The sequence below is a fragment of the Myotis yumanensis genome, unplaced genomic scaffold, assembly GCF_028538775.1.
Source record: "Myotis yumanensis isolate MYYU_CA2020_CCGP unplaced genomic scaffold, mMyoYum1.0.hap1 SCAF_4, whole genome shotgun sequence".
Taxonomy (NCBI): Eukaryota; Metazoa; Chordata; class Mammalia; order Chiroptera; family Vespertilionidae; genus Myotis; species Myotis yumanensis.
In genome coordinates this window covers 79,846,438-79,862,365 of record NW_027223755.1, presented here as the reverse complement: position 1 = coordinate 79,862,365, position 15,928 = coordinate 79,846,438, and the positions used below count along the sequence as shown (strand labels likewise).

General features: G+C 48.7%; 1 protein-coding gene across 1 annotated transcript; it reads right to left on the bottom strand.

Moving 5' to 3' along the window:
* Positions 1 to 262: 262 nt before the first annotated feature.
* Positions 263 to 6,454, bottom strand: SERPINE1 (serpin family E member 1). Its single transcript, XM_070412715.1, has 9 exons — positions 6,341 to 6,454; positions 5,496 to 5,767; positions 4,351 to 4,584; positions 3,609 to 3,803; positions 2,827 to 3,025; positions 1,714 to 1,814; positions 1,511 to 1,597; positions 940 to 1,023; positions 263 to 648 (listed from the first exon to the last, which is right to left on the bottom strand). Exons 2-9 carry the CDS (start codon positions 5,764 to 5,766, stop codon positions 611 to 613), a joined length of 1,209 nt encoding a protein of 402 aa, XP_070268816.1. The 5' UTR covers position 5,767; positions 6,341 to 6,454; the 3' UTR covers positions 263 to 610.
* Between the last annotated feature and the right edge of the window lie 9,474 nt (positions 6,455 to 15,928).

Here is a 15,928-nt window from a genome sequence, read left to right as displayed (position 1 = left end):
GCTTCTATAAGTAAACAAGTCACCTACACTCAGAAATAATAGATGCTCACTGTTTCTGGGGAGGGAGACAGCCAGGCCAGGGTGAGACCCTGCAACTGGTCACAGCACCTCTGTGCTGGAGACGGGTGGATCTTGCAATGAAAGGTGTTTCTTCCATTGGTCTTCTCTGGCCCGACGCCAGCCTCCTCAGCAGTGGCAGACAGTGCAAGAGTGAGGGCCACGTGACTGGAACAGTTTCTCCTGTAAGCCTCGCGGGGCCATCTGCCAGGGCCTCAGTGGGATCCAGATCTGAAGACCCGAAAAGGCAGAGTGATGGGCAGAAGCAGCTGCACACGTGGCTCTGAGAGTTTTACGGTCGGATTTGGAGACCTCCGGGGAGCAATGCTTCAGCAGTCCCTGCCAGGGTCTCCACTGGGGGGAGTTTATCGAAAGGTCCCCTTTTCTCCCTTGGAGAGGCTGAGTTCTAAAAGCCAGATTTACCATTAAAAAAAAAAAAAAGCGAATATCTTCTCTTCTCCAGAAAGGCTAATTAAAAGTTCTTTTCTTCGCAGTTTCTTCTTCTCTGATACATCTCCAGTTCTGTCCCAGTTGAGAACTACTTTTTTCATGGTCAGGGTTCCATCACTTGGCCCATGAAAAGGACCGTTCCTGAGGACGGAAGAATCGTGGGAAATGAGAACCGGAAGGAATGGCAGAGCTCACCAAGCTTGTAGTTATGGGTGAACTAAGATGAAGGAGATGTCTGGAGTCACAGCTGCTTTAGTGACTAAGCTAGGACTGGGGTCCTGGCACAGCACTCCATCTATGAGAGAGCACTGCCTTTGAGGAGGGAAGAGGAACAGAGTTATGGATTCCTTGCCTAGAGTCCTAGGGTAAGAGGGTGTCTACACCTGTCTGGACCAGTGCTGGAATGGTGGAGCATTGTGGCCTCGGGCTCACCTGTGGGGTTGTGCCGCACCACAAAGAGGAAGGGTCTGTCCATGATGATCTCCTCAGGGGCCATTCGGGCTGAGACGGTAATAGCTGGAAGAGAAGGGACAATGTCTTAGAACAGAGGGAAGTAGGCACTGGTTCCTGGACCTGAACCTTAAAAGTGTAGGGAAGTCTCCTGAGGCCTGGTTTCTTCCAGGAGCTTGGTGGAGATCCATCAGCTGCTCTCCTTCGAACAGACATTTATCTAAACCCTTTCAGGGCATATTGAGAACCAAGTTCCTTAAGGTGACTAGCCCCCGTGAGAACACCCCAGACTTTCCTTTGGGAGGTCTTTCACATTCAGAGGACCTCAGGAGCCACTGGAGTAAGGGAATGGGGTTCCAGGGAAAGCAGGCCCATTTTTCCTGGCTGAGAAACACCAAGGAAGAAAGGGCAATACTGCCCGCACAGGAAGTGCTGCTCTGTGAGGCCTGGTGAAACAGGGCAGAGGGAGTTCATCCCAGGTGTAGGTGCCATAGGGACCCCTCCTGTCAGCCTTGGGCCAAGACTTGCCAGGCCTCACCTGAGCCTGACTCACCTGTAGAGGAGGATGCCTCCGTGCCTCTTTCATTCACCTTGATCTTCACTTTTTGCAGTGCCTGCGATACGTAAAGAGGTTCTTGATCTGAAACAGGAGTGGATACAAGAGTAGATCAGGTCTGGTTTTCCGGGAAAAGCGCCTTTATCCTCTAAGGGGCCGCACAGCCCACCCGGATAAGAAATGAAAGGAAAATCTCTTACCTGAAAAATTTGAGAAGTCCGCCTGGCTTGGACTAAAGATGTTGGTCATCCCCAAGTTCTCCAAGGGCCTCCTGAGGTCAACTTCACTCTCCAGGGAGAACCTATAGACAGGAGCAGAAAACAGCTCAAGCTCAGGCTACCTCCGGCCACCTCTCCCCGTCCCTACCAGGTATCACCCTGGCAGCCTGATAGGATTGGGACTGATGTGAAAGTAGAAGAGAGAGGCTTGTGATTTCAAGGTCTCTCCTTGCTAGAGGTCTAATATTAATGAACATTCTTATGACTAATTACTTTTCTCAAGTAAGACAGTAGTTTATTTTGTGTTAGGGAAAATTCTGGTCTGTAGATTGTGTTTCTGAGAGCTAACCAGAAGAAGACTCAAGCAGCGAGGCTTTGGGCTGTTCTCTGCTCCCCATCAGGGCACAACTAATTACTTCTATTCTTTGGTGGGAAGGAGGAAGGGAGGGAGGGAGGGAGGGAGAGAAAGAGAGAGAGAGAGAGAGAGAGAGAGAGAGAGAGAGAGAGAACTAACCAACTAAATTCTCCTCTTTCCTAGGGCCTCAAATGAAAGTATTGGAAATTTGGGGTAAGCATGGTGGGAGGCTTTCCTACAATTCTGGAATTACCCAGCCCCAGCCTTCTCCACCCTCTGCTTCTGCAGGAGGATTTAAAAAATCTGTTAGACACTATAATTCCAGCTGCTCCATCTACAGAAGTGATTCCTTTTGTTCCCATTTTGGATGTTGACTTGAGAAGATGGGGTGGGAGTGAGGGGCATTCATAAAAAGGTGAAGGCAGATTTAGCCTCCCACCTCTCGTATTTCTCTGGCTCTTCCTTTGGCTGGCTTTTGTTGGATATTCTGAGGGAGGCATATGCAGGGGCATAGTCTAGAAAAACCCTCCTTGCCCTCTAGCAGAAATGGGAGGAGGGATGATGAGAGGAATCTTAATCAAACCCAGGCAGTTTCCCATCAGCCTCCCACACATGTCCCTGCCCTGCAAACATCACATTTGGGAAACTCAACACGGGGCTGTGTTTTCAGGAGAGAGGGGAGGCGGGAGATGAGGGGATTAGGGCAATGGCAAATGTGGCTGGAGCAACGGGTGGCTTACTTGGGCAGAATCAGGAGGCGGGGCAGACGGGTCATATTTCCTTTCCACTGGCTGATGAGCTGGGCATCCAGAATGTTGGTGAGGGCTGAGAGAGGCACCTCTTTTTCATAGGGAGCAGCAATGAACATGCTGAGAGTGTCCCCATGGTAGGGCAACTCCAAGATGTCGTAGTAATGGCCATCAGGGGTGGAAAACTCAGCTGCGAAGACACCAAGATGGCGCATTGAAAATGATTCCGGCTCTTGTTGATTCTAACCCAGCACTAGATTTTCAACTAGTTTTCCTGTCCTCTCCATTCTTTTGGAAGCCAGCTTTCCGTTCTGGCTTTTGAGGCTCCCACACCCACAGCTCCCCTATTCAATGTTTTCATTTCCATTTCCCTTATTTCCTGCCAATTCCGTTTCTTCTGGTTTCTCTGTCTCTTTCTGACTGTCTTTATATTCACGTCTGCTTCCCCACATCCAGCCACTAATTCATTCCAGTCCTCTTCTCCTGAATCTCAACTTCCACATAACCCTTCCCACAGCAGGATTTGTGGGCCACATGAGGATGTGAGACGGGGTCAAGTGGCCAAACATGGGCCTGAGGGAACTGCTGGGTTTCAGCTTCATCTTGGATAAGATAAAGCTATTTTCTGCTGCTCCAATTATCCTCGTGTCTCCTATTTGGGAAGTGTTTCCTAAAGCTGAGGTATATTCTAGGGTTTCTCCTCCCTTAGAGAGGAACACCCAGGGATGGGGTCCAGTAGGTACAGGGTTTGGGGAAGGGAGTCTTGCACTTACTGTAGTTGAACTTGCTGGTCTGAGTCATCATGGGCACCGAGACAGTGCTGCCATCAGACTTATGGAAGAGGCGGTGGTGGGTGCCCAACTCTGGGAAGGGTGTCTTCCAGTGGCCATTGAAGTACAGGGCATTCACTAGTACCAGGCGTGTCAGACTGTCCACGGCCCCTTCACCAAGTAAGTCACTAATCATGCCTATGGGAAAACCAGGTGATCAGGAGCTAGATCTTTTCTTAATCCTCTTAGATAAGTTCTCTTCAACTCACAGGCTTCAAATGGATGGATGTGTGTCTATTGAAGTGATCCAGTCAGAAGATAGTCTGGGGGTTTAGATAAACCAATCTAGCTGTTTTCAACCTGTTTCATCTGCCTAAGGATCTCAGAAAGCCTCCCAGCTCACCCCACTTTCTTGAGCCTGGGATCCTGTCTAGGATCAGACCTGGAAACTTAAGTCTTCCCTTATTTTGCTCCCTAAGCTGTAGCCTTGAAGGGGTGTGTGTGCTCCTTATCATGGTCATTACCATGCTAATGACGTTGTACAGCGCTTTTTAGGGCTGCCTTTTGAGTTGGTTCATGAGAAGACCTAATTATGAAAACTATGACACTGATTCTTAAACCACTTGACCTTCTGCCTACAAAGAAAAGAATGCTGAAAGGGAGAGGTTGGTATATTTGGGATTTGTTTCCATAACCCCTTTCTTGGCAGGCCCTTGGGCCCGGCTTCCTTTCCTTGCCTGCTCACCTTTTGTGTGTCTCTTCACCCAGTCATTGATGATGAACCTGGCTCTCTCAATCTCTGAAAAGTCCACTTGCTTGACTGTGGTGCGGAACAGCCTGAAGAAGTGAGGCATGAAACCTTGAACCAGCTTCAGATCCCGCTGGACGAAGATGGCATCGGCGATGCTGATCTCATCCTTGTTCCATGGCCCCATGAGTTCCTTGTACAGTTGACGAAGGGCAGGGGCCATACCCTTCTCTGTGCCGGAGGAAGGAAAGGACACATCAGGCTCACGTTCAACCAAGGGGTCCCAGCTGGGCCAACCCTCCCTCATGGATGGGCTCTTCTGCTCCCCTAGGTTTCTCTAGAGCAGTGGTTCTCAACCTTCCTGATGCCACGACCCTTGAATACAGTTCCTCATGTTGTGGTGACCCCCAATTTCATTGTTACAAATTGAACATAATTAAAGCATAGTGATTAATCACAAAAACAATATGTAATTATATATGTGTCTTCCGATGGTCTTAGGTGACCCCTGTGAAAGGGTCGTTCTACCCTCAAAGGGGTCGCGACCCGCAGGTTGAGAACCTCTGCTCTAGAGGGAGATTTCATTCCAAATCTTAACCTCTTTTGCATCTCCCTCTTTTTCTCAAAAATCTCAGGTCTTAATCCTTTGTTTGGATTAGAATATTTTTCTGTTTTTTAAGTTATGAACCCTACATTTTTTCTCATAATAATAATAATAATAGCTATGCAAAGCATTTCATATAGACAATTCTGTTTAATCTTTACAGCAGCCGTCTGTGCTAGGTACTTTTATTATCCCCATTTTGTTCATGAGCAAACTGAGCCTTGTTTCTCTGTCTCTTTCTGCCCTTAATTTGCCCCAGAGGGGTTAATGAGTGAGATGAGTTAAGATTATGCTAGGGGCTAAGATTATGCAGCTAGTAAGTGGTGATGCAAGGTTGTTTTACACCAGATCCACTGGCCTGTACACCTTGCGACTGGTCAAGGGTCAAGTGACACAGGGTATGGTGGTCCCTATGGCATGCAGTACAGGTGTTGGCTCAGCTAAGCTGGAGTCAGCCTTTCCTCTGCTTTTGGTTGGTTACACCCTGGTTCTGTGAAGGCTGCATGAGTGCCTGCCTCCTACTTTGCCCATCTCTCACCTTCAATATCGAATTGCATTGCTGCTTGGATCTGCTGCCTGGTTTCTCCTCTGGTTGTTAGCTGCAGCATGGCGAGGACTGAGGCCACCCCATAAGGTGAGAAAATCACATTACGGTCCTTGGAGGCCTCGGCCACCTGCTGAAACACCTTCACTCCAAAATCTGTGACCATTTGGGCCGCCTCAAGCTGGCGATGGACTGAGGCAGATCCTTCACCAAGGATGAAGGCCAGGCCCAGAGCTAGGCAGGCAAAGACTGGAGACACTTTCATCCTAGAGCAAGTGGGAAAGAATCTGATGAGAGCATAGTTCTAGAAGAATGGGGAATGGGGAGGGGAGATGACATCCCAGCCATGGGCCACGCTTCCCATGTTTGTTGCTGACAGGTGGTAAGTGAACACAAGGGCAAGATTCACTAAGAAACCATGATGGGGCCCTGGCCAGTGAGGCTCAGTTATCCTGTAACCCAAAAGGTGGTGGATTCAATTTCCTGTCAGGGCACATACGCAGGTTGCGGGTTCAATTTCTGGTCTGGGTGATTGTGAGAGGCAACTAATCGATGTTTCTTTCTCACATTGATGTTTCTCTCACATCGGATGCTTCTCTCTCTCCCTTTCTTCCTCTAAGGTCAATTTTAAAAATGGTTAATAATAATAATAATAATAATAATGAAACCATGATGGGTTCAGATTCTGCCATCACTGCTATGGAGGCAATTTAGGCTGCAGGTCTTGGGGAGGGGATGGACAGAGGCAAAGTGGGGATCTTGGACGGGGAAATTCTGTACAGGGACATTCTCTACCTTAACCCAAGGGAAAAGATGGAGAGAGTTTGATTTTCTCTTACCTGAAGTTCTCAAAGTGCCTTGTGAATGGTGGTTTGTCCAGCTGCTGCTGCAGATGGTGGTGATTCTGTTGCTGCTGGAGAGTGGTGTGTCTCTCTTGACAGTGTCCTTAGCCCTGCAGCCAAACACAGCTGTGCTGTTAGGGAGGCAGCTGCCTGCCTTTATACCAGAAATGGGCAGGAAATAGATTAACTCATGGCTCAGCCCCACCTACTTTCTGGCTTTGGAAGTCTGACTCCCTGAGGCATGTGTGTGCGTGCTGCTGCTGTGTATGTGTACGTGTGAAAGGGCTCAGAAACGATTGAGCAACCACCACAGCCTTGACCTAGGGGCCTCCCCTGATTTTGCTGCCTTCCACCTGTGTCCCTCTCTCTTTGGATGTTATGCCAGCCTGACCCCTGGCAGTGCCAGACAGTTCGAAATGCCCAGTGTTTGAGATTACCTCCCCCAGTGCTCAGCTTGGGGGAAAACATTTTACATTTCCTCTTTTTCCTTTGGGGAAATGGGTCACCACAGATTTATCAAAGAAGCTACGGATCCTGTTGACTTCTGTCTGCCAGCATCATCTGTCTACACCATGTGCACGGTAGCTGAGGAAGAATGCCTCTCCCTCCTCTTGGCCACATCCCAGTGGCCACAGGGCACGGAGCGTGCCATGTGATTGTCTGGATTTTGACTGTCTAAGACATGAACCTGGCAGAGGACTCCCTCCAGTCTTTCCCTCTTCCCTTTTAGAGTGTCGTGGCGGATGATGCATGGCTGACTCTCCCACGTGTCCAGACTCTTGAGCTGCCTCTGAGGGCTCTCTTTTGTGTAAACAGCCCTGTCTGGCAGGGATTTGAGGTGTACTGGGTGGGGTGGTGGAAGGACCAGGGGTTACTCAGGTAAAGTCTTGCCAAGGAATTAGTAGCCCAACATGTAAGTTTTGTTTCTCTGAGCTGCCCACTGTGACTGGGGAGAATTAAGTCTTATTCTTTTCCTCCAGATGCAGACATTGGAGGGCTGGAGCAGCACAAGGAGGGATAGAAAAGAGGGCTTCAATTCCTGGCTGGTTTTTGGGGTGTGCTCCTAGGGCATTGAGTTTGAAGTGGAAGAGTGACCCAAGAATTTTATAGAGATGGAAATTGGCTGGAGGCAAGTGAGTGGAACTGGACTAGTGCATTGGGGGGCCTGGCAGGGTCAGGTACCCTTGGCCATGTGGCCTGGATGTTGTGGCTAAGTGCCAAGGGGTCCTGAGGGATGGAGAGAGATGGTGCACTTGACCTGGGGTCCACACACTGTCATGATTTGTGTAGGTGGTAGTGTTCAAGTGGGAGTATCCATGGAGACAGCCAATAACAGATTCACAGGAAGTTTAAGTGGGTGGAAGTGTCAGGATATTTGTTTTGGATTTTTTTAGTAAACAGATACCAAGGGCAACCACAACTGGATGGCTTTCCCAAGTTTACTCTGATTCTGCCTTTGTTTTCTCCTGTTTCTCTTGGGAATCAGGTGGGGGTGGGAGGGAAAAAGGGACAATCCCTGTTGGAAAGTTAGAATCACTGACCCATTACAGGACTGTTCCCATGCAGTTATTTATTTATTTTTTTTGTAGTTGCTTCTTGTTTATTCCTTTTCCTTTTCTTAGTTGTGGTTTGGAGTCCCTGAGAGAGTGGTTAACCATGAAGAAGAAGCAGTCACCCCTGACTTCTCTTGGGTGGAGAGGACAGAAGTCCAGCATGCCCCCCCCCCCCATCTTTTATCCCCAGAAATGCCCCCAGTGCCTTGTCATACACCCTTGGGGCTCAGAGAGAGACAGGGACTTGGGAATCTGGGTTGGGTTTGCCAAGTCCCAAGTTGGAAGAGCAGTGGGTTGAGACTCAGTCAGAAACTGCTCCCTCCTGGCACCTCACTGCCTGGCCTCTCCAGCCGCTCCAGCTGAGCTTCCTTCCCTGCTCCACCGGCTATTCCAGTAGCCCTTGTCCATGGCCTTGCTGGGCCTCAGCCGTAAAGGCCCCTGCTATTTTCTGTGGATGGCCTGGACCCTGCCAGCGCTGTGACCAATTCTGTCCCCACTGCTGACCTGATGGGCGATCCTGATGTCATTCCAGAAAAGACACTCTGTTCTCAGGCTCAGGAGCCCGGGAGCAGCTCTGTGTCCTATTGGAGGGAGAGGGGGTACTATACATTGGAAACAGAAAGGGCTGACTTACTTAGGGGTCTTTTCCTAAACTAGAAGGGACTTGTAAGCATCTGGTGGATGTGTATTAGAAAATGAGGCAAAGCCTCTTGTATCCAAGTTCCATGCCAGAGTTTCTGATGAGCTAGGGCCACTAGATGACCTAAAACCAGACTGGACTGTGGTCCCTCCTGCCCTTCCCTGTGAAATGGCCTTGCTTTGACCTTGTCTGTCCTCTGGAGACCTTCCACATGGTGCTGCCTGACCACCCACTGCCCCCCAGGAGACCTCCTTGCAATGCCTTTCTCAGAATCTGACCTGACTCAAGGGGTTGTCACTTTCTCTCCTTTCCCTGAACCCCAACTAATCTCCTTGACCCAATCCCCTCTTTCAAGCCTTGGCTCTTTTGTAAGGGGTCAAATGGACAGAAAGAGAAAAGTCCCTGCTGTTGAAATAGCTGGATCTCTGATTCCGGGAGAGTCAGAGATAAGAGGATGAGTTGCAGGGCTGTGGATTTTGGGGGAAGTTCCAGTTCCAGCCAACTGGAAAGATGTTTCCATCTGTCCTTCTGCAGGTGGTTCGTGACTAGACCAGACTCAGACTCACATTTTCCGTTACTGACCACCCCCCACCCCCCCACACACACCCACACACCCATGCCCCAGGAGCCCTGCTTCAGTTTGGGCCTCAGGGCCACTGATGTCAACCTCCAACCCTTCACCTCCTGCCCTCCAGCTGCACTCTGGCCTGCGCGTGGCTCTTCCCCTTTGCTTCTCCGTTGCGCTCCCAATACCAACCATCTGCCCTCTTTTCCACTTTCCTTTTCTCGATCTCTGCTGTTCAACCATCCATCTGTGGGGTTATCCCCCTTCCCTTCCCCAGGTCCCCTCAAGCCGCAGCCTCGCGAGCTCACTCGCATTTCTCCACTCTTTCTTTTCTACTCTCTATGACTCAATCCCTCGTTCCCTCTCCTTTTCCAGAATCCCTTTTACAGTCAAATGTCTGTTCCAAGCCTTCCTGTGAGGAGGAGAGGGCTGCCTCCTCTCAGTTACACAGGCTCCCTGGAATGTTGGAGCAGGCCTCCTGATTCTTGGTGATTTCACTGGGAGAGCTGGGGGTGGAAGGACAGGGTCCTACTAATTCACAGCACTATTTCTGGCCTGGTTTCTCTCCAAACAACACAGCGACAAAAATAGCCTGTGTTTGGGCTGGGCCAGCTCTGCCTGTCTTGTAGGAGTGAGTGAGGTGTCTCAGCCTCTTAAGATCATGGCCTTGGGACAGCCTGACAGGAACAGGGCCTTCATGGCCTTTCCAGGGCTCCTCCTCACACTGATGCCACGCCTGACTCCCCCTCCTCTGCCTCCACAGCCTTTCTCCTTTCTGTCTTCTTCAGCCCCCACCTGCCATGTCTCCTAAAACTCCCATAACACTAAAACCTGTGTCCCTCGTGCCACCCCCTAAACCGCCCCGCCGCCAATGTAGCCCTTGCTTTCTGCAGTTGCTTTTTTCTCCATTTATATCTAGAGTTTCAGGGGTAGGGAGGCCTCTAAGAACCACTTAATCCAGTCCTTTGAATTTGCAGGTGAGGGCTCGGGTCCAGAGAGGCTAAGCCATGTAATGTGTTTGAGAGCACAGAGTAACATACCACAAATGAGAGAACAGTGCTCATTGGAGCAGACAGAGCCAGCCAGCCTGCTCAGGGGTCTGTAGGCAAAACTTTTGGGAGCCTTGGTTTTCTTATTTGTGGATAGATAGGTAAATAGGGGTTTAGAGATGGGTAGGTAATGACTTCCACCCTTCAGGGCTGTTGTGAGGAGTAAGTGAAATGTCATCTGTCAATGTCCAGCATATTCTAGGCTCTCACTAAGGGGTGGCCACTCTTGGTTGGGGCAGAGCCAGGACAGGAACCCGGACAGCGTGAGCTGTGAATTTTGCTGCAACACCAGCTCCTGGTTTCGGGCATTCTCTTTCACTTCCCTCAGCAATTAGCGAAGTAGATTAAATGCCTGAGAAGTGGATTGACTGGTTACCTGAGAGAATGGCTGCCAGCCCGTCTTGTCCATTTCAGGCCAGATCTTCCTGCTTCCACTCTGGTCCCGACCCGCTCCCACTGGCCACCTTCGCAGGTTTTAGATACCGAGAGTTTCCTCTCTCACTGTGGGGTCACAGGGGAACCCCCACTGACATGTGACACATGTGCTGATCTCCTCAGGTTATCAGAAAGTTGGGTTGCGGCGGGACGGGGCGGGGGTGGGATGGGGGGGTTGTTACCAACAGGTCAAAATAGAACTGAGCTGCCGAACCGGTTTGGCTCAGTGGATAGAGCATCGGCCGGCCTGCGGACTGAAGGGTCCCAGGTTCGATTCCGGTCAAGGGCATGTACCTTGGTTGCGGGCACATCCCCAGTAGCGGGTGTGCAAGAGGCAGCTGATCGATCTCTCTAATCGATGTTTCTAACTCTCTATCCCTCTCCCTTCTTCTCTGTAAAAAATCAATTAAAAAAAAAAAGAATAAACTCTTAAAAAAGAATAGAACTGAGCTTGGCCTACTCTTCTAGTCTCAGCCCTCTTGACCATTCTCTGCCACCCATGTCTGCTATCTCTTGTTGATCCCTCTATCCTTTAGCCACTTTTACGCATATCCCCTTAGACAAGGGTCTTACAGTCATTTCTTTACTTATCCTTAAATTTACTGTGGCCATTGCCATGTCTCATCTATCTTAATTTCCAAGGGGGAGGTAATGGGTCAGTATCCTCTTGAGGGGCCACCCATAATGTCAGTGTGCAATGAGCACCAGAGACCCTCACGGCCTCCTACTCTCCTCCCCGGCCGGCAAGCATGAACCTCCTCTCTCGGGGAAAAGAGACAGAGGGAGCAAATGGGACCCTGTATGGCCAGAAGGGGAAGTCTGCGGCAGGGAAGGGTGGAGTGTGTGATTTCTGGGGCAGATATGACCACGGAGCCTGATGGTATTCGTCAGAATGACTCAATGCAGGCCCCAGGGTCCTCTGGGCCCCCCAGTCAGATTCTGTCTCTTATTCCATTTCTTTTTACCTATGTGTCTGATTCTAACTGATTCGCTTCTTTCATCTTTACCAGAACTTGTTCCTCGTTCTCTACATTCCTGAATCTCCCTTTAGAACTCTCTCTGGACACATTCTGTTTTATTTTACTCTGGCTGTTGTGTAAATCTTGGCTTCCCCAAAATGGCCAAATATTTATTGACAATCAGCGCTTCATGGTGTGATTCAGAGAAATATAAACTTCTCCCTTTCTTGGACATATACTCTTAGTGAGACAGAAGATTACATACATGCAATAATTGGATAAAAATGTAAAGTTGTCTGTATGCTATGCTGTAAGACTTAGGCTGTCAGGGTGCAAGTTGGGGGAGGGCTTCCCAGAAGAAGAGGGACTGATGCTGGATTAGGAGGAAGAGGCCGAGTGGCCTCAGCAGAAGCAGAGGGCAACGGGTGTGGGACGCACAGAGCCCAGGAGGGGAAGGGGAGAAAATGCTCCCATCCTCGCTCCACCTGTTTTCATCTCTAAGGAGCAATCTTTTCATTTCTGCCTGAGGCACCCCCTCTTTGTTTTGCTCTCTGTGTGGACTTTCATATCACAAGTCTGCTCTTTCTGTATCCTCCTCCCATTTTCTTGAAATAGATGCTCTTATTCTTATTCAGCCAGTGTATGGAGCTGGGCAAACGCCCAGAGAAATGATGACCCTTGGTCAGTGGGGAACCTGCGGGTGGAGGAGATCCCAGGGATGAAGCAGCCTCGTGATGCAGCCCAGATGGAATTTGCCACTGGAGAGCCAGGGACGCCCCTGACCATTCCTTCTCTCTTACTTCCTCACCATAGGCAAGCAGGCCCTTTCTGCCTGTCTCTTCATCTGAGTCACCCTGAGCTACTGCAGCTGGCTTGGGCTGCTGGCTTGCTTGGATCTCCTGGGGCCCTCGTGGTTTCGTGCTGTAAGGGCTGGGGAAAGCGGGTGTACGGTGTGAAGGAAAGGGAACAGGAGCACTTTTGCCTGCTCAGGAGGTCACGGAGACAGCGGCCTTCCCTTTGTCCTCCGGCACAGCTGTGCCTGCAGCAGCTTCTTTGGGTCTCCTCTGGGTTGGATTTGATGTGACAGTCAGAGATGTGAAGGAGGGGTGTGTCCTATCTTTAAGGATCTTACACTGTCCTAAGCAGACCCTGTACCCCAGGCAGCCTGGAGGCCACAGGGAGGACTTTCCTGACTCTTCCCACTCCTACTTTCTCATCTCCTGTCTCTGTGCCCACGCCCTTCTCTGGAGCACCCAGATCCTCCTTGCCGCTGCCCCCCACCCCGTATGTCCCCACTGCTGCCTCCTTGTCCTGACCGTATAGAGCTACCCTGATTAGGAAAGACAGCCCAGGGGACCCACCACCACAGAAGATGGCCCTCCCTTCCTGCCAGGTATTCATTCAGATCTGCTTAACATAGGATTCTCTGATGGTCATCCCTGTGACCAGACAGTCCTGGCTCCGGTTATCAGGATGGTGGTGAGAAAATCATTGTACCTTCCTAGAGCCCAGTCCCTTGGACAGACACCATGGGCCTGAATAAGAGGTTTTCTGAGGAAAGAGGCAGATGTGACCCGAGGACTAGGAGGAAACTCTGGGCGACTTCCTTTTTACCCCTGAGCCTCAACTTTCTCTTCTGCAAAGTGAGGAGAATGATGCCACGTCCATAGCAGGGTTGGGATTGTAAAGGGTGGCATGAATGAAATGATCAATGGTGTGTATCCATGGAAAGAAAGTGATGAGCAAGTTTCAGTTGACTTTAAAAATTGTGGGGTTTTGATCAGATCCTGATCAGTTCCTAACCAGAACTCTGACCAGAACTTTGGCTGGAGATCCTGGCTAGAGGTCCTGACTAGGCTGCTGATCAACTGAAGGCTGTCTTCGTGTCATTCCTTCTTCGCCGACTCCGTCCATACCTTTGGGGACCCCTGGACCCGCTGGGATTGGACCCCAGCAACTGGCGCCCAACGTGGGGCATCTAGTGCCTGGTACGTTGTGCCTTGCTCTGTTGTATTTTGTGCCTTTAAATCAACGCAGCAGATCCAAGCAACAGCAGCCCCCTGATCACCGCAGCCTCCTGATCACCACAGCCTCCTGATCACCACACCCTCTGTCTGTGGAACAGCAACTGTACGTGAAGCCTCCCCCCACCAGCCAGAAGAGCCAACACAGCTGTGAACAACACCCACCAGAGGAGCTGCTGCCAACTGGAACACCTCAACATCTACATATGTCAGCGAGATCAAACATGGGTAGGCAAAGAAACCCCCAAAGGAAAGAAAAGGAGGACTCGCCAGAAAAGCAGCTAAGTGAGACAGAGATATGCAACATGACGGAAAAAGAATTCAGAATAAGGTTCCTAGAGTACATGCACCACATGTTCAAGAAGCAAGAAGAAACAGATGAAAAACTCAACTACTTATGCAAGAAGCTAGAAGAAACAGATGAAAAAATCAACAACTTAAGTAAGTCCCAAGAAGAAATAAAGAGTGACATAGCTTCAATAAAAAACTCCATTGAAAGTATCAACAGTAGACTGGGAGAAGCGGAGGACCGAATTAGTGAATTAGAAGACAAGGAAGCAAAACACACTCAAACTGTACGGCAAATGGAGAAAAAAATTAAAAGACAGGAGGAGAGCCTAAGGGAGCTTTGGGACAACATGAAACGAAACAACATACGAATAATAGGGGTGCCAGAACAACAGAAAGATGAACATGGATTAGAAAACCTATTCGAAGAAATAATATCAGAAAACTTCCCTGAGGTGGGGAAGAAAAAAGTCACACAAGCCCAGAGAGTCCCAAACAAGGTGAACCCGAAAAGACCCACACCAAGACACATCATAATTACCATGGCAAATGTTCAGGATAAAGAGAGAATCTTACAGGCTGCAAGAGAGAGACGGAAAGTAACATACAAGGGATCTCCCATTAGATTATCAAATGATTTCTCAACAGAAACACATCAGGCCAGAAAAGAATGGACGGAAATCTACAAAGTGATGCAAAGCAAAGGACTGAATCCAAGAATACTCTATCCAGCAAGGCTATCATTCAAAATTGAAGGGGAAATAAGAAGCTTCACAGACAAAAAAGGGCTAAGGGAGTTTATCACCACCAAGCCAGCCATGCAAGAAATGCTAAAGGGACTGGTGTAAAAAGAAGAAATATCAAGCTCAGAAAGAAAACAGCCACACACACACACACAAAAAGAAATGGCTACAAACAAATACCTTTCAATAATAACTTTAAATGTAAATGGACTAAATGCTCCAACCAAAAGACATCGAGTGGCTGAATGGATAAAAAAACATGACCCATACATCTGCTGTCTACAAGAGACCCACCTCATTAGAAGGGACTCACACAGACTGAAAGTGAAGGGATGGAAAAATATCTTTCACGCAAATGGAAAGGAAAAGAAAGCTGGGGTAGCAATACTTATATCTGACAAAGTACATCTCAAAGTGAAGGCCATAACCAGAGATAAGGAAGGCCACTTCATAATACTAAAGGGATCAATACAACAAGAAGATATAACCCTGGTAAACATATATGCACCCAATGCAGGAGCACCCACATACATAAGAAAACTTCTGGAAGATATCAGGGGAGAGATCGACAACAATACAATCATAGTAGGGGACTTTAATACACCACTGACATCACTGGATAAATCCGCTAGACAAAAACTCAGCAAAGAAACAGCAATCCTAAATGACTCACTAGATCAGATGGACTTAATTGACATCTTCAGAACACTTCACCCCACAGCTGCGGAATATACATTCCTCTCAGGTGCTCATGGGACATATTCAAAAATAGACCACATATTGGGTCACAAGCAAAGTCTCCACAAATTCAAGAAGATTGAAATCATAAAAAGCTTCTTCACAGACCACGATGGCATAATGTTAGAAATAAACTACAATAAAAACAACCCAAAATACTCAAACACTTGGAAGCTGAATAGCATGTTATTAAATATTGATTGGGTTACCGATGACATCAAAGAAGAAATTAAAAACATCCTGGACACTAATGACAATGAAAACACAACAATCCAAAACCTCTGGGACACAATGAAAGCAGTCCTGAGAGGGAAGTTTATAGCTCTACAGGCCTATCTCAAAAAACAAGAAAAAATGGTAGTCAATCATCTAACTCTACAACTCAAAGAATTAGAAAGAGAGCAACAAGAAAACCCCAGAGTGAGCAGAAGGAAGGAGATAATAAAGATTAGAGCAGAAATCAATGAAATAGAGACCAAAAAAACAATACAGAAAATCAATGAAACCAAGAGCTGGTTCTTTGAAAGGATAAACAAGATTGACAAACCCCTAGCCAGGCTCACCAAGAAGCAAAGAGAGAGGTCCCAAATA